At 38.6% G+C, this 27,155-nt stretch overlaps 1 protein-coding gene across 9 annotated transcripts in view; it reads left to right on the top strand.

The window, feature by feature from the left end:
* Positions 1-27,155, top strand: part of PHACTR1 (phosphatase and actin regulator 1) — a 655,396-nt gene that overhangs the window by 393,524 nt on the left and 234,717 nt on the right. For all 9 annotated transcript variants that reach the window (XM_078153594.1, XM_078153598.1, XM_078153595.1 and 6 more), the window contains one exon: positions 13,154-13,318. In XM_078153594.1, the coding sequence (XP_078009720.1) occupies positions 13,154-13,318 (165 nt within the window). The remainder of the gene's footprint in view (positions 1-13,153; positions 13,319-27,155) is intronic.

Here is a 27,155-nt window from a genome sequence, read left to right as displayed (position 1 = left end):
AAGTTCTAACATATTACCAACAGTGGCTTGAGCATGACAAGTGGTGTAAAAGACATCATTAAGGAAGAAAAGATAAATGAGCTGATTATGAAATGAGAGCAGGGAATTATTGATGAACAGTTCTTGTGTTTCATTAGTATGCACAACATATTAAAGAACCCAAAGTAAGACCTCTGGCATGATAGTTAGATGATCATTCGCTCACTTGGATAAGATCAGGGATCCTTTGAAGCATTGCAGTCTGGAACTTGTCCAGATATTCATGCTTCCTAATAAGAAGATCTTTAGATGTTCCTATCAAGGTCTCTAGATTGCTAGCTTAGGGAGCATTTAGCTTGCAGATGTGTTTCTTTTCATGACCCCTCTTAGAGTTTTCCTATGTCACCTCTACACAAAAAAGGGAGGGAAAGAATATCATGTTTTTGACCTCTAGGAACTATAAATTTTAAAATTCGAGAGGGAAGTAGAAGGCAAAATTGAGAAGGTGATGTAAAAAGTGGAGCTAGGTGATATGTTGATATTTCTTGTACCTAGACTCATCGATTCTCAAATTCTATGGGAGCAGTGGAATATAGAGGAATGAACATTGTAGGTACTTAATAAATGCTTGTTGACTCATTGATTGATTGATTGATTGATTGATTGATTCGTTGGTTAATTGGACATGGATTCCATAATGAGCCAGCAAAGGAGTTTGAGAGTTAGACAAGTAGGAGATGAGTTGGTAGGAAAATCTAATTCAATCCCAACCTGAGCAGGAATCCCATCTGGTCATGTAGCCACCACTTAAATCTTTGCAGGGATGGAAAGCTCACTACCTCCAGAGCCAGTAGATCCCACTTTTGGACAGTTTTAATTCATTAGGAAGTTTTTCCATATAAAGAGTCAACTCTTCCTACTGTACTTTCTACCAATCGTTTCTTAGCCTACCACGTGAGAACACATGAAACATTTCTGATCTCTTTTCTAGGGGTCAGCCCTTTGAATCCATGAAAATATCCATTTTTCTAATCAAGATTAATATCCTCAGTTTCTTCACATTGTTATAACCCCCTGCTGCCATTAGGAAGCAAGTATTTAGAGAGTCATAGCCCTAGTCTCTGGGATACCCCTATAACAAGTCAAATTGCAAGTCTAAATGAATAATTAGCCATTCTACCTCAGTATTTTGGGCACAAATCAATCAGGATTCCATTGACATCATACTCGAATCAGTGGTTTTCTACTTTTTTATGCTGTCTTGAATGGGTAAGATATAACCTTCACTGATCACATTTTCAGGTGGCCCTGGCCTCAGCTAGGACAAAAGTGCCTCCTTACTCCCACGTGCCTAACAAATAGATCGAAAATGGTAGAAAAATCAGTTACAACTGAGAGAAATGAGGAGAATCAAGGAATGAACCTTCTGTATTGGAATTTTTAGATCTGGAATGGACCTTACAGACTATTTCATTCAACCCATTCATTTTATAGATAAGAAAAAAGACCAAAAGAGGTTGTGAATTGCATGAGTCACAGAGCGTATCAGTTAAAGAGAATCACAGAATATTAAGCTCTGGGACGTACCTTAAAAATTCATCAGTCAAACACATTCATCTTACATATGAGTAAACAGAAGCCCAAAGGAAGTGGTTTTTTCCAAGGTGACATAGGTAGAAAATTATAAAATTGAAATGAAAGAACCCAGATTCTATCATTCTGCTCTTTCCACCTCTTTCCACTGCTTCATACTGGTCTGGCCTGGATCTGGGTGGGTGGGGATTGGGGGGTGGGGCAGAGCAAAGTAATATTTCCTAGAAAGGATGACCCCTGGCTAGGGTCAAAATGGGAACTTGCTATTTAGAAATTAAAAACAAAAGCAAAGACCCTGAAAAGTTCTAGTAGCTAATAAAGTTGAGAGGAGTTCTGAAAGAATACTAGATGCCCTTCTCCATGCAAGAAAGAAACAAAACCCTATCATGTGATAACCATTATTAATTAATGTAGTTTGGCCATTAAAGAGCAAAGATCGTAGCTTTGGAGCTGGATGGGACCTTAGAGGTCGGCTAGCCCATACACAATCATTCCTCCTCATCTTGTTTTATTCCTTACATTGAGAATAAAATAAATAAATTTTAAAATGTTAGTCATCATCATCATTATTAATATTATCATTAATCTCATTTGATTCTCATAACCACACTGGAAGTATGTACTATTACTATCCTTATTTTAAAGTTGAGGAAACTGAGGCAGGCAGACATGATATAACCAAGGTCACATAGCTAGCAAGTGTCCCAACCTGAATTTGAGTTCAGAGCTTCCTGACTCTAGGCTCAGCACTCTATCCCCTGCACCATCTAGTTGTCTCAAAGGTTAGCAGTAGGAAAGTGTGGTCATGATGATAATGGGAGCCCAAGAAAAGCTCTATAATAGAGAAGAAGGGGAAAGAAAAGTGATTGTTTAAAAATAAAGAAAACCCAAACAGGGGAAATTATTCTTTTGTGTAGTGAGCAGCTTCAGAAGGTTATCTGTCAATGCTGTTCAATAGGCAATCTGAGTGGCTATTGTTATAGGTGCAGGAACCTGATGCTAATGTATTGATCCTGCCAGCCACAGGAGGGAACAATTAAAACAGCTTGGATGGAGTCACCCACAGAGCTTCCTCTAACCCTGAGAATGAACTATTTGACATTGCTGAGGAGTCACCCAATTCTCCTGCCATTTGGACTGGAAGATGCTAAGAAAGAGCCATGATCAGAGTCAGGAATACTGCATTTTTGCAGTCTATAACTCAGTTAACTGCCTGTGTTTCCCTGAACAAGGTGGCCATCTCCAGTCGTCGGGATCTATATCTTTCCACTGGACCCCAGATGGCTCTGGAGGAGAAAGTGAGGCTGGTGACTTAGCACAGCCCTCCCTCACTTAAATCCAATTCACTCACAAGTGATGGCATCGTCTCCCTGATGCCATGGTTCTCTTTGAGAACGAAGGACAAACAACAATAACAACAGTTCACCTGTAAGCATTTCAGCTCCCTTCTCTTTAAAATGAGACCTATAATACTGGACCTACCTTCTTCACAGGTTTGTTGTGAGGCTCAAATGAAACTCTGATTTTTAAGTTTAAGAAGGGAATACCGGTGCTTCAAGTGTCCCACACAGCAGCAGTTTCTGGGAACTGGAGGCAACTTGATGAAATGTCATCAAGCCTTGAAATCCTTCCAACAGACGCTGTGTTTGTGACTGGTGAGAAACGATTGCGGCAGAGCAGGCACTAGACCAGCGTTCATCCGCTGACCTCCAAGGTTTGTTTAGCAATGGAAATGCTTCTTCTTTTGGAAGGAAAATACCAAAGAGGATCCCTCAGGCGTCCTTGGCTTTGCTTTTTATCCAGTGATAGTGACAGGTTATCTGCCTACAGCCCTTTTGGCCATGGCTAAGATGAAATGTAGCTACTACCTCAGCTTCTCCTAACCCAGGCTGTGGTCAGATCAGTTTGCCAGGTGGTGTGTGTCCTAGGCCTGTTTCACCCAATGAGATCACAAAGCTCTAAGCATCGTTAGGCAAAAGAGCAGAAGTTGGACTTGAGCTCTGTGGTCCTTCTCTTGCCATTTAAGGCATGAAAAGGGGGTGGTCCAGCTTCTGGATACCCTGGCAGAATCCAGGCTTACGTGATCTTGCCATTGTCCATTATTTTATAGAATCCTAGCTCTCAGGAGTGAGAGACCTTTTGGGTAACACCCAACACTTTGTTTTTAGTCATTTCTTCTCCAAGAGGACTAATGACATCAAGAGGGTGATGTCTTGACTTGCAAGTGAATTAGATTGGAGTGAGGCAGAGCTGTGCAAAGTCACCAGCTTAGAAAATTTAAGACCATAGCAAGCAAGTAAAAGATGTTTCAGTTGTTTCAGTGAGATAAGAATTCTGTTCCTGCTAACAGAGCTTAACCTAAATCTAGAGCTAGAGAGCATTTTAAAGATCATCTAGTCCAACTCTCAGCAGCTGGGTGGCAAAGTGGATAGAGTGCAGGGCTTGAAGTCAGGAAGACTTATCATCCTCAGTATAAATCTGGCCTCAGCCACTTACCGGCTGTGTGACATTGGGCAAGTCACTTCACTCTGTTTGCCTCAGTCTCCTCATCTGTCAAATGATCTGGAGAAGGAAATAGCAAGCCATCCCAGTATCTCTGCCAAGAAAACCCCAAATGGGGTCATGAAGAGTTGAACACAACTGAACAACAATAACAGTTATACAGGGATGTATAGTTTTATCGTACACATGTGATTACTCCTTGTGTCTGACTTAGTCACTCATCTGGGCTATAATTGATCCCTGATACACACACTCCACAACCACATGAGGATTGTAAATATAATCAGAAAATCCTTGTATTGAACCACCTTCTAGGCTAGAGCTTTGAGAGAGAAGAAAGTCAAGGACCCCTAAAAAAGGTTCCATGCTAGTCCTCAAAGGTCCCAAAAGGAGAGTTGAGGAAGGAGTTGGTCTCAGTTCAATTCAGACTCTCAAAACTTCTCTAGTACCATTTAAATTCCTGTGTGCACTCCCTCCCATTGGACCACAGACTGTAGCCTGCCTGATTTGGGAAAGTACTCTGCATGGCATTTGCTAAATGTAGCAGGTTTCCTGTATGAGGGCAAGAAAACTCTTCTTCAAATGCAGGTATTATCTGATGTGATAGTACCAGAAGTTAACCTCATCCAGTAATATTGTAGCTCTAATTAGGAAACTGAATCTTCTCTTCTACTGTTGGTGAGAGCCAGGTTAGGGCTTGTCCAAGGCTGGGCTCTTTGGCATATGCATGGAACCTCAGGAAGCCGAATTGATCAACACCTCCAGGGCACATTTCTGTTGTGGCTTATGAGGGGCATCACATTCTTCCTCCCCACCCCCAACCATTCTGTCAAGATTTCTGGACATCATTAATCCCCACTTTCCTTTGGTTCATGGCCCGCCTGGTGATACATTAATCCCTTCACAGATTGCAAAAATTCTTTAAGTTTACCTCCATTGATGTTCACAACCACTTTGTGAGGTAGGTCAGTGGTATCAACTTCAAATAATAGAGTGCCAGAAATCCATATATGTCAGGATCCCTGTGGGCCTCATTAAATTTTAAAATTATCCATGCTTTATTATATTTTTATTTAATTTGTTAAATATTTCCCAATTATATTTTTAATCTGATTGGGGCTTCTGCTGATGTAAGTGATTTCATCATCTTCGTTTTGTAGATGAGGAAACTAAAGGTGAAAGAGGGTAAATGACTTGTCCCGAGCCATACAGCTAGTAAATGTCTAAGGTGGGATTTGAACTCAAGACTCCCTGACCCCAAATCTAATCCTCTGTTCACTAAGTCACCTTGTCAGCATCCAAAAAGCTGGAGTAATACAGGGGGGAAATATCCTCAGAAAGGTCCAGACTATAATTAGGCAGCTCCATCTTTTCTCCTGGGATTCCAGGACCTTTTCCCTGGAATGTTAGATGAACACTTTGTAAGCCACACTCATGTGTGTGTGAGTTAGTGAGGGCCGGTTCTTCACCGTTGGTGAGTAAAGGAACACAGACCTTGTTTAGACTTTCTCTTCTCAGGCCCGTGAAACTGATAGTTAGTGGTCAGTTGAATTTTCATGAAAGTTCATCCTATGGAGAAAAAATACTTCTTGTTAGTCCAGGCAGCCTTTCTGTTCCCAGCATAACCATCCATGATTCTATAGTACAAAGTGACATGTACCTTTGCTGTCATGGGAGTGGGCCTCTCTTAGCAATGCCAGCAAGTCTGGGGGGGCATGCATGGCTTCCTCTTTGATTACAAAATCATGACTCAAGGCCCGCAGGTGGGGCCAAGCACTTTTCCCAGTCCCTCTTTGCCAGTTCTGGTAGAGGGCAGGTTAGTAGCAACGCCCAGAGGTCCTGATATGCTCCCCGCCCCCCACTTTTTCTGAGGTGTAAATAAGACAGAACTGTGCTTGTTTACAGTAAAGACTATAAGCACTGTATGTATTGGGGTTGGGGGTGGGGAGAGAAGAGCAAGGCTGTGAAAGTGTCCCACAGAATCTGCTGTTGGGAGTGGGTGGCACTGCCCACTCCCAGCCAAAAATCTCTGGAAGCCACAAAAAAAGAGGAAACTTGGCCAAGTGATGGAGGAGATGCGCCAAAAACTAAGGGCATCTTACTTAAATGTATCTTTAGTTTTTCCTTTCTTCCCCAAAAGGACTATATTATATGGGCACAAGTGCTATTTATATTTCTCCTACAATTTATAACCTTCATAAGCAGTTACTAAAGGACTAAGCAGTAACTTAGTTCCTATAGTTACTAAGGAACTGTAACAACAGACTGCAATGCATGTACCAAGCACTAAATTCAACAGATAACTATTGAACATCTATTGTGTCCAAGGCACTAGGCTAGATGATGAAATGTCATGTTTCTTGTCTCCTCGGTTATTGGAGAGGCAGTTGTCAAGTGCCCCACTGTCTTTGGTGGTGGATTTAGGACATAGGTTAGTTGTGTTTGTTTTTAAGTTGTGATTTGTTTGAAGGTTGTGGTGGTGTTTTATGGTAAAGTCTTGGTGATTCTCCTGGTAGTGAAAAGTCTGAGAAAAGCCCCATGGGATGTGATTTAAGAAGCACTGACACCCCAGTCTTCTTTCCAGCAGCTTCCTTAAATCTCCATATTACTGACATTTGGATTAAGATTGTAAATCATTCCTAAAATGTAAATGACCTAAGCTAGTAACAAAACTCTTATCAGCCATTAACACCTTAGCTATAATTGATAATGTAACTCTGGTCCCTTAGTTTAACTTACTCCCTCAGGGACTGTTAGTAGAATTAACATAATTAATATAATAATATAATTAATAATAACAGAGATCTATCTTTTCTCTGTATGTATGTATGTATTTTGGAGAGAAATGTCTCAGAAAGGAAGAAGACAGTTTTTACCCAAGTACATAAAAGAGCACAATTTATCTACCTTCTTTACAGTTTTGCTTAGGACTGGTCATACTGCTATACTTTGGTGTATCATTTTTGTATTTTCATTTCTTTGCAGTTAGAATTAACAGTTCAAAACCATCTCCCTCTGTCTCTGTCTCTCACTTTGTGTCTCTGTGTCTTTCTCTGTCTCTGTCTCTCTGTCTCTTTTCCTCTCTCTGTCTCTCTCCCTCTCTCCATATGTGTGTGTGTGTGTGTGTGTGTGTTCTCCATACCAAGCATAGAAACTGCAAGCAGAAGCTACCATTTTGAAGAAAGCAATCGCTATGTCTGGGGTCTGAGATCTTGGAACAAAAAGCTGATTTTTAACATTCTTTGGTTATCAGAACTTGGTCCTAGGCTCAGCTGATGCTACAGCCTGGGAAGGTACTCTTTTCATGGAGCACGTGGTACAGTTGACAGAGAACTGGTTCTGGAGTCAGAGATTCTGGGTTCAAATTCCTCCTCTGCTAACTGCCTCTGTAACTTTGAATAGTCACTTAGCTTCCTTGTGCCTCAGTTTCCTCATCTGTAAAATACAATAGTTAAACCACATGGCCACCAAGGTCTCTTCCAACTCAAAATCATATCCCTATAAATAGACTTTTAATATGGCAGTGAGATCATTTGTCTTAGAGAAAGGAGCAGGAAAATGAAAAGAAAAAAAATAAAATAAAATAAAACCTTACTTTCATATATGAGGCAATTCCACGTAACAACTGCCAGGTTCCATGAGACAAGTTTACTCTGCAAAATTATGTGCAGCCTAAAAAGCTGTATCTTCCATTAAGTGGTACTCTCTAACTGGTTAGGCTTGCTTTGTGGTGGCATTTGCAACTCAGAGAAGAAGTAATCCTGATGCAGAGGGCAACAGAGCCAAGTGGTTTTTGGCAGCTCCATTTAAATAGATGCCATCTACTCTTTGAGGGATGGGGGGTGATTATGGCACAAACACACTTGGCATTCAGAACAGCTGGTCTTAAGTCCTTACAGAAACCCTTTCCTGAAGCCCTGTCATTTGCCTTTGGCTCTTTAATTCTGCTCTCCATCTCTGGTAAAGTGTATAGGGTTGTACCAGATGACCTTGGAGGTTTCTTCCAACTTTGAACTGTGCTTATCAGTGGGAGAGGAAGTGGAGTTTAATGCTTACTGTGAGGTTAGAAAGAAATGTGAACATAAAAAAACCCTACAGGTTTCTTAGAGGAAGGAACATGTCTAATAGAATCATACAATATTATGAGCTGGAAAAAATCTTAGAGGTCATCCAATGCAATCAAGTGCAATCCAGGGTGGCAGCTAGATAACGAAGTGGATAGAGTGCTGGGCCTGGAGTCAGAAGGACTTATCTTTGTAAATTCAAATCTGATCTCAGACACTCGCTAGTTGTGTGACCCTGGGCAGGCAACTTAACCTCTGTTTGCCTCAGTTTCCTTATCTGTAAAATTGGTCAATAATAGTACTATATTCCAGGGTTATTGTGAGAATCAAATGAGATAATAATTGTAAAGCATAGTGCCTGGCATAGAGTAAGTACTATATAAGTGTTTGCTGTTATTAATATTAATTAGTGTTATTACTGTATTATTCACATCCTTTCCTCTGAGCAAGTCACTCAACCTCTTGAGACTCAGTTTCTTGTTCTGTAACATGGAGATAATAATACTGTACTACCTACTGTAAAGGGTATTGTGAGGCTCAAATTAGGATTCTATGTATAGAAATTATATACATAGTTATATATAATTGTACAGACATTTATATTTATATGAATTATATATATCTGTAGCTACAGATACTATATTATATAGAATTCATATACATATAATTATAGAATTTGAGCCTCACAATATTAATATAATTTGAGCCCCACTATGTATATAATTATATATATTTATATGAATTATATATAATATGTAGTATAATATAATATGTAGTATAATATAATATGTAATATAATAATTTATATAAATATAACTGTATAATTTGAGCCTCACAATGTTATTAACATAATTTTAGCCTTACTATATACTTATTCATTTATTTATACATGTACATATGTAAAACTTTGTGAACTACAAAGCACTATATAACTGAGATATGATAAAATAACTGACACATACACACACACACATATATATGTATATACACATAATGCTTTAAGGTTGAAAAAATGCTTGTTCTCGCAACAACCCTATGAGATAAGTCAGGCTGACACTATTACTCCTATTTTACATGGGAAGAAACTGAGTCTCAAAGAGGCCATACAGTTATTAGATGTTGGAACCTGGGTCTCCATATTCCAAGTGCAGTGCTTTTTCTACTAAATCACAAATGAGACAGAGCAGAAATCCTTGGATCATTCTTCCTGAAATGCTGAGGGAGGATGCTTTCCTACTCAGTATTATCTAATCCAGCAGCACAGTGGGACCAGGCATTTGATGCTTTTGTTAGAAAAAAAAAAACCTTAAAATGAACTCTAGCCATAATCAGAAGTGTAAAGGTTAAATAGAAAGGTATCTCTTCTTATGCTACTAAAGGGTTCCTTTCTTAACCTCTTCTCTCTGTATCCTCTGAGATCTCACCCAGATCCAACCCCCCAGGCCATCCCAAAATCAGGGAGTCGAAATTTAGGCAGTTAAATGTTCCTCAGCCTCAGGCGATTAAAATAAGATATAAATCAAGGATTTCCTTTGATCTTTTCTCTTCCAAAGGGAGAGTGAAGTCATCCCCAAGACAGTTGTCCTGGAGGATGTTGCAAACTCCGTTAAGGTCAAAGGGGAACAGAGCTGCCTGGTTTTTAGAGGAGTATTTTCTTAGAGATGGAAAGGATTTCAAGACATGATCTGACCCAGTCCCCTCAGTGATTTTAGCACAGCAATGCCTGGTCCTACCTTTGGGTCAACCATCCTAGGTTTTGGCAAGATGATATTCCATCTGCCTTGTGTCTCAGTGAGCATTCTCTCTGCTGCTGTCCCCTGCCCCTTGGTTGTGCAGAAACATCACTTCTGGGTACTGTCTACTCTGGGAAAAGCCTCTTCAAAAGGAGGGAGGAAATTATCGTCAACATTCCTTGTCTGCTCCCTCTGACACCTGTCCTCCTCCCTTTCTCTCTGATCTTTCTTCCTTTCTGTAAAGCACGTCACTTTATTCCGTGTTCCTTCTGTTTCATCTGCCTTGCCAACAGAGTTCATTGAAGTAGGCAGCTCCTCCTTATCAAGCTCAGCCCTCATTGTTCTTTTGTGACACAGCAGTAAAATAGAGAGCCAAGGCCTATAAGCAAATGGGTTTACAAAAGAAAAGTAATTTGGACAATTAGAAAAAATAAACCAAATGAATCTAATTAATGCACTATGATCACAGGCCACTGAAGGCTAGAGATGTAGTCTGCATTTAGTAGCTGAATAACTTGAGTTGAATCAATAATACACTTAATAGGAGCCCATTTAACCGCTTGGTTATAATTATGCCATAATAACAATTCTTCAGTTCCTTGTCACTTCAGATTTCTTAAAGGCTCTCCTAATTTTGTATTATGGTTACTTAACTGTGGATGTTTCTGAAGAACTGTTCCTTCATTTAATACAGTTGTGATTATGAAACAAGAGGGTTTTCTGCAAAGCTGTAAAGAAAACTCACATTCATTACTTCACTGATTGAAACTGAGCTGAATTTGACTAAATAATATCAATACTAATGAATCATCTCTTCTTTCCCTCTCCACTATAGCAACAAAAAGTAATCTGAGCTAACAACAATTCCAGCAATAAAAAATGGGGGCAAATAAGCATTACATGAAGAAATTAGCCCATGATTTTAGCTCTTGTTTTAAACTGCCAATGGGAGCTAGCTAAATCATTTCCTATAGAAACCAAAGATTTTGTTCTCTTCCACCTTAGTTTGTGTATCACCCTCAAAGAACCAAAATAAACCTGAAAGTAGATATTTTTGTCTATTAGTACAAGTAGGTGATCACTGGTCAGGCATATCAAAGAATAGTTTCATAATTAGTAAGGTAGCATGGTAGGCAGAGTGTAATAAAATAAAAATTAATAGGAACAAATGTAAAATTCTTCACTTTGGCTCAAAAAATCAATTACGTAAGTAAATAAGGTTACATTATATAAAATCAATTACATAAGTAAAGAAGGTTATATTATATAAAATCAATTACCCAAGTATAAAAGGCTATATTATATAAAATCAATTACATTAAGTATGGAGATTACCTTATATAAAATTAATTACTTTTCAAAAATCACTTAAATAAATATAGAAGCTGTAGCTAGACAATTATTAGTATGAAAAAGTATCTTGGGCTTGTAGTTACAAGTTCAATATAAGTTGGAAGTAAGACATAATAGCTAATTTTTAAAAAATTATCATAGGTTGCATTAATACTATTTCCACTGTTCTTGCTAGCCTATATCTGGAATGTTAAATTCTAGGTACCTTAGTTTAGGAAGGAAATAAACAACCTGGAGTATGTTCAAAGGAGAGTGACAAGAATTATGGGAAGAATGAAAGCCATGCCATATGAAGATTGGTTGAAGGAACTGCATATGTTTAACTTGAGGAAGAAAAGATTTAGCAGGAATATGACAATACAGTTGCCTTTATGTATCTGAAAGTCAGCAGTATAGAAGAGTGAATGAACGAATAAACGAATGAATGAAAAGACATTAAGTATTTCTTATGTTCTAGGAACTGTATTAAATGCTGTGGATACAAATATAAAAGCAAGGTGGTTCCTCCCTGTATAGAGCCTTACACTGTAAAACACAAATAGGGGGGTGGTGGCTAGGTAAGTGTGTATGGTCAGAGACTTCAAAAGGATGGTGAGTGGAGTCTTAGGACAATTTATTAGCATATACTTTCCAGGAATGGTTGTCAAGTTTGTTAATTGTTTGTTCCAACAGCTCTTGGTGAAAAGGGGAAGGAGGAAAGATGCCCAGAGCAGGAGTGCCAGGGCAGTCAGAGGTGAAACCTAGGGCACTGGAGGATGGCATAAAAGTAGTTACAGATACCTTATACCAGGCTACTGAATGGCACTTCCAGGAATGAAGAAGCCAAGGTGCTTATCACAGTCCTTGGTACATAGCAGGCATGTAATAAATGTTCATTCCTTTCCCTTTCTCCTTTCTGTTTAGAAAAGTAGATTCTACCCACATCTTCATCTAGTGAATTATTTCTTGTCTTTAAGCTTCAGTCTCCTTATCTGAAAAATTCAGACTGCATAATATTTTTTCTCACTCAGCCATTTGAGATTTTTTTGGAAAAAAGAAAATCAGATAATTGGGGCTTTTTAGGAAGGAACCACTTTTGTTTGCATTAGGATGAAAGCTGCTTTTTCATCTAGAAACTGAGGGAGTCTCCCTGTATGACCTCCAAAGCCCTTTCCAGAGCTACAATTATAGGAATCTATTAAAAAAAAAATATATATATATATATATATACACACACACACATACAACAAATGAAACTTGAGGAAAACAGGAAAGATGTTCCTCAGAAAGAAGAAAAAATTTCTGGGAATATGGAATGCTAAAATTGGTTCCTAGCCCTCAGGTAGAACAACTGCTTGGCAGACACATTTCCACACTGTCTGAGGTTCCTGAACCACGCAGGGTTGGCAGAGAGAAGGAGGTGGAAGCAGAGCTGGTGGCGGAGTAGGTGATTGGGAAAATGTTTGCCCCCTCCTTTTTTCTCAGCAGACGGTGTTGTAGTCAAGTACATACATCTGCCAAGTTTTGCTTGCAGGATTACTGGACCCCCAATTGGTCTGATTTCCTCACCTGGCTCTTCTTGATTTATCCCCCCTCCCTTTCCTTCCCAACTCCCCCACCCAACACACACACACAACACACACACACACACACACACCCCATCCCAGGGAAACCTATGACTTGGCAAAGAAAGCCTTCCCTTTCTATGAAACTGAGCTAGAGCGGTCAAAACCTCTTTCAGTTTTGAGCTCTACAATGCTTAGCTAAAGGGTAAGCTGAAGGTTACAGCCCTATGAGGTGTAGGTCCCATTCCAAAAGGCAAAAAAAAAAAGGCTGTTGTCATGTGGTTTCTGTTATCTGTAACCATGGAAAACAGTGGCCATCTGGGCTTTAATTTTTAACGCTTCCTTTTCTCTTGATTTCCTTTTTCTTCTCCTGGGGAAACACAAGCTGAGGAAGTGGAGAGACTGGCGGCGATGCGCTCGGACTCCCTGGTCCCCGGTACCCATACCCCACCAATCCGGAGGAGGAGTAAGTTTGCCAACCTGGGAAGGATTTTCAAGCCATGGAAATGGAGGAAGAAGAAAAGTGAAAAATTCAAGCATACATCAGCAGGTAAGGTGTTCTTGTTCCCACTGGGATGTCTATGGACTTGATGACTATTAAAGGTAAGGTAGGTTGACCCCTAACGTTTGATGGAAGCTGCCACTAGAGGTGACCAAAGTGACTTTTAAAAATGCCTTCATGTGGAGAGGAATCCTTGCATTTTCTTTCACATCTTATTTTTTTTAATGTCTCATTGACACATTAAATAAAATCAGATAACAAATCATCATCTTTGTTTTGACACCCACAAATAAAATGGTGTATCCAAAGATGTGTACTCTCCCTGCCCCCACCTACCTCAGAATAAACATTGAATTCTCCAGGGAGACTGCCCGTCATTAGCTGTCCTCTTCCTAGCATTGACAAATCATGGCTCTTATTTCCCCTAGTTAAAGCAGAAATTCTCACTGCATCAGTTCAAGAGGAAATCACACATGAGGCAAAAACTAAAATCATCATAATTTTTGGTAACTAAGAACATGGAGGAAAGAGTGTTCATTTTTGGATTTTAGAGGATTATTCCTAAAAACCAAGAGTAGAAATATAAAATTATCATCATGACCAATCTATTACACAGTTAATGGTTTTATATACCTCACAGAGTTATTCTGAATCAAATGCTCTGTAAGCTTTAAAGTGCTCAATATAAACATGAGTCATCATTGTTGTTGTTTATTGACTGGAAAGAAATTGTGAAATCATTCATAGAGAAATATTTGGGGTAAAAGCCAAGAAGATATGGGTTCATTACTTTGAAGTAAACAGTTGACATAACTAAAGCTATTTTGTAGAAAGAACAGATTGCAAGATTGGACAGAAGGAAAAAAGTTGAGATAAAATGATACATCCTCCAAAAGATTTTAGGAGATCCATCTAAGACTCATGTTTTCAAGTGAATGCTTCTCTGGCTATGCTAGGAAAAAATGGTCTGTAATATACAAAATATGTTTGAAGCTTTAAATTTATCATACTACCATTCATCAGCATGATTCCAAGAATAATGGGGAATAGATTAGTGGACAGATTTTTCACTTAGAAAATCAAGAGCTTCATCTATGAAATTTGGCAGGACCATTGACCCCAGTGTCACTTACACACCAATGTACCAAAGTGATGACTCCAGACCTGCCAAGATGCTGGAAAAGTTGTCTTCTGAAAAATAGCAGCACAAAGAAATTGCATTATTACCCATGGAACTTGAGATTCACACATACACACACACAGAGAAAAAGTTTAAAATACACCATTTTCTCATGAAATCCTATCTTTTGGAACAGTATGACGAAAGTAATAGTCAAAATTCCTACCTTGTTTTTATCATTAATATTCTTTAACAGGTTTGTGCAAGTTAAATGACCATGGCAATCACTCAATTAATAAGTATTTATTAAGCACCTATTATGTTCCAGACACTGTATTAGGCATTGGGTAGTTGCAATGATATTTGGAGGGAGTGGAGCATTTAGTAGTTTTTCAAAATATTCAGCCCCTAAATTAGAGCCCTGTAATGGAAAAAGAAAGAAAAGTACTGCTAAGAAGAAACCATACCTAGATTCTGTTAGATGAGATTAAAAATATCTGTAACTGACTCTAAGGCCACTGTAGTTCACTAATGTCAGTACATCTGTACCCCAGTATTCCGTTTGTTCCTAACTTGATTCAGAATCACAAAGTCTCATATAGAAAGGAGATGACTTCGGATAAAGGTCACATATCAAAAACATACTTCGGGCAATTATCCCTGGGAACCAAGGAGTGAAAAATTACCAGTTTTGCACTTTGCCAGGCTCAATAAGCATAATGTTGATGCACAAATAGCCTCCAATGGAAATAGCAGCCATCATTTCAAAAGGCCATTAGGTTAAAATTAGAAATGTCAACATATCCCAATAGACTAAAAATGCCTTGAGGCAGGAACAAGGTTTGTTTGGGGTTCTTTTTTTTTTGTCTTCATGTTCCTATTATAGAATGGTGGCAGTCACATAGTAGGTGCCTTTCATATAGAAAGTGCTTCATAAATGTTTGTCTGACACATAGTAGGTATTTAATAAGTGCTTATTGATTTGACTTGTAGTGATTATTGAGAAAGATGTTATTTGCTTTCCTTGAGCTATTGTATATAGGTAGGAATGTTTATTTGTTCTTTGTATGTAAACCCTCTACTAGAATCTTACTCTGATTTATTCTCATGGCTTGGAGATGACCCTGGGGTCTTGGAGGCTATGCCATTATAATACACATACTCTGGCCAATGCTACTAAGCAGAAAAGGCTTCAGGGGAGACATTATCATACAAAGAAAAAAGTCATGGATTTGGCATTGAAAGACCAAGGTTCAAACTGAACTTAGACAAGTGATTTCACCTCTATTGGACTTAATTTCCTTAGCCATGAAATAGGGGGAGGGGATAGATTAAGGGGCTTCTAAGGAGTAGACTTGGAGTCAGGAAGACCAGGCTTCAAATCTTGCCTTAGACATTCCTTAGCTGTATGACCCTGGACAAGTCACTTCAATATGGTGTGCCTCAGTTTCCTCTTCTGTACAATGAGAAAATTGGGCTCAGTTGTCTCTAAGGTACCTTCTAGCTGTAAATTAGGTAATTAAAGCATCATGCCAGTGATGCCAAGGCTACTCTACCAAGTAAGAAAGGAAAGAAATAAGTACCCACTATGTGTCAGGCACTCTGCTAAGTGCTTTACAAGTATTATCTACTTGATCCCCACAATAATAACCCTGGGAGATGGGTACTATTATTATACCCACTTGACATTTGAGGAAACTAAGGTACGCAAAGGTTAAGTGACTTGTCCAGGGTCATACAGCTATTACTTCATGTCTGAGGTCTGATCTGAACTGAAATCTTACTGACTTCAGGTCCAGGGCTCTTTTTTTTTTCTAGTCCAACAGGTAGGTCAGGTGTATCCTTGATAGATACTAAGTGGGTTTGTTCTGTGCCCTAGTCAGGACAATCTTCTTAGCCCATTAACATGTTACCCTTGTACCTCCTTGCTTATGCTATCTCCCTTATTTGTAGTTCCTTCTCCTCTCCACCTAGCCCACTCTAATCCATCCTTCATGGACCAATTCAGATCCCAGCTCTCCCATGAAGGCTTCACTTAACCATATTTCTGGAGTCCTATAGCGCTTATCATCTGTGCCAAACAATTCATAAAATATGGGAGTGGGGATGGGTGGGGATGGATGCATATATTCATATATATATGGGGATAGGGTATACGTGTGTATATAGGTATATGTGTGTGTGTGTGGATATGTGTAGCTGGATGTGTATATACACATACAAATGTATTATATTCATGCACATAATATACACAGATTATATATATATGTAATGATATATATACATACACACTCTCCCTATATATGCATGTATAGTATATATATAATACATATATACAATAACAGCATATATGCATAGTTATATGCATAACTATAGTTATATTATATACATATATAAATATATAATACATGTGTGTATATAATTGACTATACCTGTTATTCATCTTATATGTTATGCTTATCTTTATTATTTTTACATATCACATAATATGCTTGTTAATGTTTCAAGCATATTATTCTTGTAACTCTTACTGCATTATAATACTTTCAAGGTCAGGCTTCTATTTCCATGTTACCAACAAGAGTGTGGGACATTGATTAGGTGTTCAAAAAAATCATTTAATTGATTGCTCACAAGTTTATCCTATGAGCCCATGAGCCTACCTACTGGAATGGTTGGGATCTGCATTAGTATAAAGAGTTTACACACTGATGGACTGAATTGGGTGACATCCATCACCACCTACTAGAAAAACAATTCAAGTTAAGTTCCCTACTAAGGATGGGTTAATAACAACATCCATGTATTTGAAGAACGGCACACTAATTAATCAGTTATAGGGTGTGTCATGGTTTGTGACTACCTCTTCACTTCCAAGACTATATATCATGCACAGCGTCTCAAAGGCTTATCTAGATGTATAAGTAGATCCTTGCTTTCTACCTGGTATATTGGTAAGAAGCAAGTGGTCTGGGAAACATCAATCTGTTGTTCATTGATTTATATCAGAAGTGATATGATTTCAAGAAAGAAATCTTCTGCCCCTTCTGTTTGTCACCTGTTCTTTATGTGGTTATCTATAGTTGTTTTTAGTCCTTTCAGTTGCGGCTAGCTCTTTGTGACCCCATTTGGAATTTTCTTGGCAAAGATACTGGAGTGGTTCACCATTTCCTTCTTCAGCTCATTTTTACAGATGAGTAAACTGAGGCAAAGAGTGTTAAGTGACTTGCCCATGGTCACACCGCTAGTAAGTGTTTGAGGCCAGATTTGAATTCCAGTCTTCCTGACTCCAGGCCTAGTACTCTATCCACCGCGCCACCTAGCTGTGCAATCAGGTCCGTGAAAAATCATCAGCTTTATGATGCTTCTGAAGCCAAAACAGTAATCCCATTCAGAATGAAAGGCCCTGGAAGACCAAACTACTATCATATACATAAAGGGGGGAAAAAAATGGATAAGAAAACAGTGTAACAGAACATTCCAAGGCATGATTCCTACCTCTGCTTCAGTCCATCTGTCTCACTAGTTTCTTGTATGGCATTTTCTAAATTAACCTCCCAGACCCAGCCACTTTGTGAAATCTTCAAACAGAGTGCCCACGCCCTGTCACTGCACTGCCACAGAGATGGAGACAAATGAGAGCATCCCCCCAACCCCAACATAGAATAGACAGTGCTTCCCCAAAATAGTTAAATGCAGTAATCTTATACAGAGTTCCTTGAAAATGAGGATTATATTTATAGAAAAGAAAAATTGGCAAAGAAAAAGCCATGATGATGCCACAGTCATTCTTTTATTCTCTCTTGACAAGCAGGCATCAGCTGTAGGGGCTGGCCTTGGAAATAAGAGAGAGCCAAAAGTCCCTGTGGGCCTGCAAGTGAAGTCAACAAGCATTTACTGAATAATTAGCAAAAGCCCTTGCACAGAGCAATAAATGTGGCTTATATATTAGTTAGAACAAATGGTCAAAATGACCCTACTTGATTATAGACAAACATATACAGAACTTGAAAAAAAGAGTGCCAATTTAGTGGGCCATTTTCAGCAAAGCTACAAAGGGATTCTTCATGTGTAATGGTAACCTTATTACCTATTACGTTTAATTAGCTTCATATATTTTCTTTTACTGTATTGGATAATCTCTTTTTTGATCTAAATAAGGAAGGCAAAGTTCATTGACAAAAAGGAAGCCTGCCTTCTGATTTTCACTTCAGTATCAGCTGAGTTAGGAGATATATAGACAAACAGATAGATTGATAGATAGATAGATAGATAGATAGATAGATAGATAGATAGATAGATAGATGTAGTTAGATGGATATAAATGGATGGATAAATAGATGGATATAGATAGATACAGGATGTGTATAGATAATGTAGATAGATATAGGTAGAGATAGATACAGATAGAGACAGATACATAGATGTATAAATGTGGATAGATATGTAGATAGAGAGACAGATAAATAGATGTAGTTAGATGGATAGATAGAGAAAGATGTAGTTAGGTGTATATAGACAGAAGGATAGATAGATAGATATAGATAGATATAGGTATAGATAGATATAGATATAGCCAGATACATAGTGATATGGATAGATATGTAGAGAGAGGTGTGTGTACATATATATAAACACGTGTATGTATGTACATGATGCATTTATGAATGCAGGTTTTAAAGATGGAAAACAGTGTCCTTAATCCCCTGTAACACAATTTTTAAACAGTATGTCATAGAAATGCATCTACCCCCCCCCGTCATCTCAGTTCTTGACAGTGGGAAATCAAACCCTAGATGTCATATCAGAGAAAAAAAAATACTACACTGAAGTTCTTTTCTAATATGGCATTGTACAGTTCTTAATACTATAAATATTGTCCTTTATCAAAATTTTCTACGATCTCATTTCTAATATGAAAAATGACCATTTTCCATGAAGGAAAATGAGAAGAGGGTCAGAGATGGTCTTTAGGAAAGGCTGCCCTCAGATTCAGCACACTCAACTGAGTTCTTCCTACTCTCCTTTGAATCCTCACTGTATTTATGTCAATGCAGTTCCCTGAGTTGGTTCAAAGTTTATGGGTTTTACAAGGAGTGGAACCTTTACTGATTGTTGAAATCCATTTTATCCTTCAAGGTCTAGCTCAGTCTCTAGTGTCTCCATGAAGCCTTTCCAGATTCCCTCCTCCTTCCTTACTTCAGTGGAAGAAACCTTTCTGTCCTCATCATTCTGATAATGCTTCTTAGCTCTCCTATACATCCACCTGGTTCTGATTTGTATTATAGTTATTTTTGCATGTCTTCTCTTAGCAAATTCATTGGAAGTTTTTGGAGGGTAGGGTCCTCGTCTTACTGATTTTCATAACCCACATAGCATAGTGCCTTTCACATAATGATAATTTATTAAATATTTTGCTGGTTACCAAGTTATAAGATCTTTCTCCACCTAATTTCTAAAAAGCAGCTACATGAATACATTAGACTGATAGCTACTCAGCTGAGAAAACATTCTAAACTTTTAAATACCTTTCATTTTTAAATCTTTTAAAAAAGTATTTCTGAGTACTTGATTATAGAGTTATTGAAAGACTCATAGGAAAGGGTGGGGAAGATATTTGAGAAATATGAAGAGCAGACAAGGGTTTGACTGTATTATTTTTTGGCCTGAAGTCAAACAAATGCCTGCTTAATGTCAACCTAGACTGAAAAGGAACTCTTGAAGCGGATATTTCTCTCATTGCCCTTGGAGACCAAGAGAAAATTGGAACATGAGCTTTCTTTGAGATCAGTTAGCTGAGCTGGGTTTGAAGGATGGGAGGGTTTCAACATTGTACATACAAGACACATACCCAGTAAACAGAAGGGGATCTCAGAGAGAAGAGGTGTAGGGGACATTGGGATCTGAACTGAGTCTTGAAGGAAGCCAGAAGGCAGCAGTGAGGAGAAAGAGCATTCCAGGCAGGAGAGATAGCCAATAAAGAGATGCAGAGTCAAAAGATGGAGTGACATGGACAGGGAAGAGCAAGCAGGCCAGGGTAACTAGTTCATGACAAAATATGTCAACGAGAGTAAAGAAGACTGTGAAGGTCTAAGTTACTGAGCAGCTGTAGATCTGCTTTGATCAAAGGGATTCCTGCCTCTGGAGTTCCATACACCAATAAAATTATAACTCTGAATCAATGTTGCAGGCACTATACTAGGTTCTGCAAATGCAAAGATTAAAAAAGTGGCAGTATCCATAATTAAGAAATAATAATAGCTCCCTTTTTTTTCCTTTAATATTCAGTGAGATTTCAGCAGGCTTAGAGTCTAATTAGAGAGCAGGTGGTGACATATAGTGTCTAAACAGATGAGGAAGATGTATGGTAGAATGTGGTAGGAGAAAAAGAGAGTTTCAGGCAGAACACTCAAGAAAATCTAGGGGGGAGAGAGAGAGAGAGAGAGAGAGAGAGAGAGAGAGAGAGAGAGAGAGAGAGAGAGAGAGAGAGAGAGAGATCATTTTCAGTTGGACTGAAGGTCTGGATGAAGAAGTTGGCTCCTGAGCTGGGTCTAGTGAGAAAGGAAGGAGTTCAATAGATGACACTAAGATGGGATTGTGTTTAGTTGGTGGGAGCTAGCCTGTGTAAAATCATTGTTTTTCTTTTCTTGAGGCAATCAGGGTTAAGTGACTTGTCCGGGTCACATAACTAGTGTCTGAAGCTCGATTTTAACTCAGCTCAATGATGCCAAGGCTGGTGCTCTATCTACTACACCACCTAAGCTGCCCCTTAGCCTGTGCAAAATCACAAAGAACTAGGACTAGATCAGGGACTACTTGCAGTTTAACTTGGCTGGGACATGGGATATGGCTGTGGGATGTGGGAGCTGGTTGAGATATGAAAGAGTAGTATAAAATAAAATTGGGAGTCAAGTTGTGATAGCCTTAATGGCCAGTGTAAGGAGTATGGTTCTTATTGTAAAGGCAATAGTGAAGGTTTTAGAGCACTTTAGTGATAAGATTAGACCTCTGTATTAGGACAATTATTTTGGCAGCTTTTTGAAGGATTGTTTGAAGAGGTGGGAGGCAAGGCAATTAGGGTATATTATAATATGAAGGGAAAAATGAACATGATAAATGTAGGGTAATAATAATGATGGTTAACACGACAACTGATATGTTGTCCCTCAAATATATTATTTATATATATTTATATTACATAATAAATTATATTTTCCATAATACACAATAATACACTATAACATGGTATATATATGTTATATAATACATCTAGTTGTGATATAAATATATTATTTACCTGTCTATATCTATTTATATATGTAGGTATATGTATACCTTTATATATATTATTGAGTAGAGAGAGACAGCTGGCATAATTGGAACAGAATGTGTTTGTTGGAGATTTATGAAAGCAAAATAAGTTCTATAGGTAGTATGGAACTAGATTATGGAGGGTCTTGAAATACTGATGGAGGATTGTGGGTTTAATTAGTGAACCTTAAGGAGCTATTGTATGCTCTTAAAGGGCCAATGGGAGACATGATAAAATTGGTATTTAAGGAAAACAGTCTGACACTAGTCGGAAAGAACGGATTGGAAGGAGAGAACCTGAAGTCATGGAGGCCAGCCGGGAGGCTTTTGTAGTAGTAGAGGTAGGAGGTTATGAGATCCTGGACTAGAGCAATGGTAGGAAGAATAGGGGAGGGGACAAGCAAGAGTGATTGGTGACAGGCTTGATGCAGGGAAGGGACGGAAGGAGAGAGTCAAAAATGACTGCTAGATTTTGAGCTGGGGTGATGGACATACTGGCGACACTATTATCAGAGACAAGGATATTGGAAAGGGAAACTCTTTGGTAAGGAAGATGTTTAATTTGGTATCAGACATGGTGTACATTAAGAAGCTTATTCTAGTAGTTGTGTAAAGGATGGATTGGAGAGGAGAGACATTGGAAAGAGGGAGACTGGTTAAGAGTTATTACAATGTGAAGAAATGACCATGGTATTGTTAGAAGTATCAAGAGAAGAACAGCCTGATTGGAATAGAATGTGTATACGAGAGAATAGTAGTAAAAAGAAAGGTAATAGAATGGGACCAGATCATTTAGGGCCCTGAAAAATGAGGTGAGGCCATAGAAAACCATTGTATGTTTTCAATCAGGGAACAACCATGTAGAAATCCCTAGGAAATAGCTGAAAAACCAGATATAGGTTAGGACTGGAGATACAGATTTACAAGCCATCAATAGAGATCAATCCAATAAATAAATGTATGAAGTGCCTGCTAGCCCTGAGAATGAATGAGTTCTTCTAAGAATGAGTGAGGTCTCTAAGAATTCAACAATGTTTGACAAAGAGTAAAAAGAAATAGATGTAAGACATAGACAAGAAAATACAAAGGCAAGCAATGAATATAAAAGAATATACTAAGGGGGCTCTAGGTGGTACAGTGGGTAGAGCACCAGCCCTGGAATCAGGAGGACCTGAGTTCGAGTTCAAATCTGGCCTCAGACACTTGATGCTAGCTGTGTGACCCTAGGCAAGTCACTTAACCCCAATTGCCACACACACACACACACACACACCACACACACACACACAGAGAGAGAGAGAGAGAGAGAGAGAGAGAGAAGAGAGAGAGAGAGAATATACTCAGTGAGATAAAAGTCAAATTTGCTTCCAAAATATTGAACAAGTGAAAGAAGGAAAAGCATAGGCACTAAGTTAAGTGGAAGATTTAAGGAGGAACTCACAAATAAAGCAAAGGCATTGATGCTTACTAGTAAGGGGTGAAGATAGGAAAAATGAGGTGTCTTGGTAAAAGTGAAAAAAGAATGGAATGAAGAGAGAATGCAGTAACTCAGCTCTCTATCCACTATGCCAAACTGCCTTTCTAGCTCATTATTTATTATTTAGCTAGTTGTAAACTGAGGGAGGAAATCAATCAGTTAATCATGACACATTCATGAAATATCTACTACATGCCTGGCACTTTGTTCATTGCTGAGGATGCCAAGACAAAAATGAAAGTCCTGAAGCTTAAACAGATTATGAGGACCTTTAGAAGCAAAAGATACATATATTTTGGAGGGTTTTTTATTTGTTTTTCTGGGATAGCCAAGTATCTCCAAGACTAGACTTCTGTACCTTTATCCAAAGAAAGTTCTTATTGCTGCAATATGAGCATGGTTTAACTATGACACAATTGATGGAATCTGTTTCCATTTTATTTCATGCCCCATTCTAGGGCTTAAAATGTGAAACTCCTTTTCCTTGCTGTAACATGCTTTCATATTTACAAAAGAAAAAAAAAGAAATATATTTCTGGAGATGCTGACTACTTTCCTATTTTTGGTGTCAGGTCCAATCACATGCATTGTGATATGGCTCAATGATGTAAGGTCTGTGCTCATTTATAAAACTGGTTCTGGTGATTATATAATAACCAAAATAACTACCATCTACTCCAAAAAGTGGTGTAAGAAAGTCATATGCTAAATAATTGCTATCAGTTTGTCTAAGCATTTGTGAGCATGAATTCATGTCATTTATATTATATGGGACTCAGGAGGAAGCACAAAGTGGAATAACTGAAGGTTTCGTTTGATTGGGGTCAAAATAACTCACTGTGTCAATCCTTTTAGGATGCTGCTTTATGTACTTTCATCTTCACTGTGAATCTAGCTTTTTGAGTTTCCAGAAGTAAATATCAGATGGGTCATGGAAGGGAGAACATCATAGGTTATTATTTTAACAACTCGTAGAAACACATTTTTAGAGGCAGAATTTTAGAAGGGACCTCAGTCACCATCTAATTCGACCCACACCTGAGGATGAATTTCCATTACAACATGCCTGAGAAGGGGTCACCCAGGCCCTGATGCAAGACCTCCAATGAGGAGGAGCCCAGCCACTACCCCCTGAGGCAGCTCACACAAGTTTTTACAGCTTAGTTGGTTGGGAAACTGTTCATGAAATCAAGCCTAAATCTACCTCTCTGCTACTTCCACTCATGGTTCCTACTTCTGCTTTCTGTGGCCAAGCAGAAGAAGAACAATCCCTTTGCCACATGACAGTCCTTTAAATCAAGTTTAACTTTAAGTTATCCCATCTCCCCTTAGGCTTTTTTTTTTCTCCAAGCTCTTGAAATCCTAGATTCATTAGCTGATCCTCACATGGACTCAAGGCCCTCCAACATGTTGTTTACCGTCCTCTGCACATTTTCTGTTTTAAAAATGGCCTACCTAACTCCTTGTATTTAGAACTTATATATACTCCAGATGTATCATCACCTCCTTATTACTGTACGTAGATGAATTTCATTTTTAAAAATATCAGAAAAAATGAAATCTTACCCTTTTGCATTGGTCATGACATTGAGTTTCTAGCTGTGAGGAGAGAATCAGGTTTCTTGGACAAATGCTTCACAGTCTAACCTGAAACGCTACCCAAGTGAGTCACCTAAACTGCCAACTGATGTCATTGAACCCAAACTGTGATAGTTTATTGAATAACACACAAGCTGCTCAAGGGCAGGAATCTGGATTTTTTCACACCTTTACAATGTCTCTATAGTTCCTGACACATAAAGGAATAGGGACTTGACCTGTCATTTCTTTCTTTTTAGCAGTCCAAGTCAGTATCTTCTCTGAAATTTAGTTTTAGAAATTTGCCTAGAATACTGAAAGGTCAAGTGACTTGCCCAGAGTCACCCAGACTCACATAATCACTATGTGTTAGAGACGGGACCTGAACCCAGGCGTTCCTGACTGCAAGGTCAGCTCCCTCTCCACTGTGTCCGTTTCCACTGACTGTCCCCTATATGTAGAATGTTCTTCCTCTTCACATCTACCTCTTGGCTTCCGTAGCCTTCTTAAATATTCAGCGAAAATCCCACCTTCTTTAAGAAGTCTTTCCGGGGTTTCCCTCTAACCAACCTTCCCCTAACCCCAAGCATTCCCTTTGAGATTTGTCATTTTTCAGTCATGCCCAACTCTTTGGGGTTTTCTTGGCAAAGATACTGGAGTGGTTTCCCATTTCCTTCTCTAGCTCATTTTACAGATGAGGAAACTGAGGCAAACTGGGTTAAGTGACTTACCTGGGTCATACAGCTAGTAAGTGTCTGAGGCCAGATTTAAAGTCATGAAGATGAGTCTTCCTGATTTCAAGTCCAGTGCTCTATTCACTGTACCACCTAGCTGCCCGTTTCTATTAAAAGTTTCATTGATAAATTCAACTAAGATGTCCACGGCCATCTTGCCCTAGACAGTCTTCTTTTGGGGTCATGTATATCCATAGAGGATGTCTATGTGAACTTTGGCTGCTTATGCTCTCTTAAAAAAAAATAGGAAAATTTCAGTCCCCAAGGAGAATATGATCCAGCAGCTGTTGAAAGCAATTAAATTTGGTTTGATTTTTTTCTTATTAAAATCATATGCTAAATAGTTGTCTGAATGTCTACATGGGTGTTTGCTTTTTCTACTTAAGAGAATTTCCATTACAAGAAAATGTATGGTGATTTATTTATTTTGCTTGAAAGTGAGCTCCCTCTGCTAGAGTCCTATTCCAAAGCTTCATCATGTCTTTGAAGTTGACTCCTGTAAACTTGGTCTCAATTACTATAAGGTTGGCCATTGAGTGCTTAATTTTTTCAACTACAGTGAATCGTAAAAACTATTGATTAAGGTAAATATTGTTGTGTTTTCCACAGATGGAAGAACTATCTAGGTTCATAGATCTTGAACCAAAAGGGACTTTAGAGCCCATCTAATCTATGTACCACCCACCTCCCCATTTTACAGATGAGAAAAAGTCACATTCAGAAAGGTTGTGACTTGCCTAAGGTCACTTAGGTAGCCAGCATCACAGATGAGAATTTCAATCCAAGTCTTTTGACTCCAGAGACAGTATATTTTGTACTGTACCATGTTATCTCCCTACTCATACCAACAAGATCGTGGGTCCTTAAAACATTAATGTCCTATTCACTAACCTCCATCACTGACATTGCACATTCTTTTGGTATGTCAAAGTACTGTTAGGGTAAATATTATTTGTTAAAGCTAGAGTCCTTATGAGAATATCTATAGCTGGTAGTGAAAAGCACAAAGTAGATCTCAAGCAGAAAGACACCTGACTTCATTGTCCTAAGAAGAGATTACTGAGGGGACACTTAAAAATAGCCTTCAGGTATATAAAATATCATAATACAAAAGAGGGTGTGACCAGTATTGTCCTTCTGAGTTCAGAACATGGAGTATGGAATAAATCTCTATAATGAGGTACTTATGTGAGATTAAATTAAAGAATTTCCTGATGATGAGAGTTATTAACCATTGTAAAGTATTAGTAGAAGCATCTGACTATATCTCTTCATCTACTTCTCTGAAAGTCTTTTTAAAAAAAAAAAAGGATCAGTTGGGGCAGCTAGGTGGTGCAGTGGATAGAGCACTGACCCTGGAGTCAGTAGAACCTAAGTTCGAATCTGGCCTCAGGCACTTGACACTAGCTGTGTGACCCTGGGCAAGTCACTTAACCCCATTGCCTGGCCAAAAAAAAGAAAGAAAAAAAAAAGGATCGGTTTTCACCAGGCAAAGGGAGAAGAAGATGTAGGTTTGCACATAGCCCTACTTGAGGGCTGAGGCAAAAGATCCTGGTGGGGACTTAGTAAATGAAAACCTTGGACCATTCAAACTTCCTTTTAGCCTTTTCACTCTAGGATATGTGAGAAAGAACCGTGTATGTCTATTGTTATGAAATTGTTGAT

This window comes from Phascolarctos cinereus, unplaced genomic scaffold (genome assembly GCF_003287225.1).
Source record: "Phascolarctos cinereus isolate Bilbo 61053 unplaced genomic scaffold, phaCin_HiC Scaffold_4;HRSCAF=312, whole genome shotgun sequence".
Taxonomy (NCBI): Eukaryota; Metazoa; Chordata; class Mammalia; order Diprotodontia; family Phascolarctidae; genus Phascolarctos; species Phascolarctos cinereus.
The sequence above is the reverse complement of the archived record's forward strand: the minus strand, read 5'-3'. Positions and strand labels throughout refer to the sequence as shown.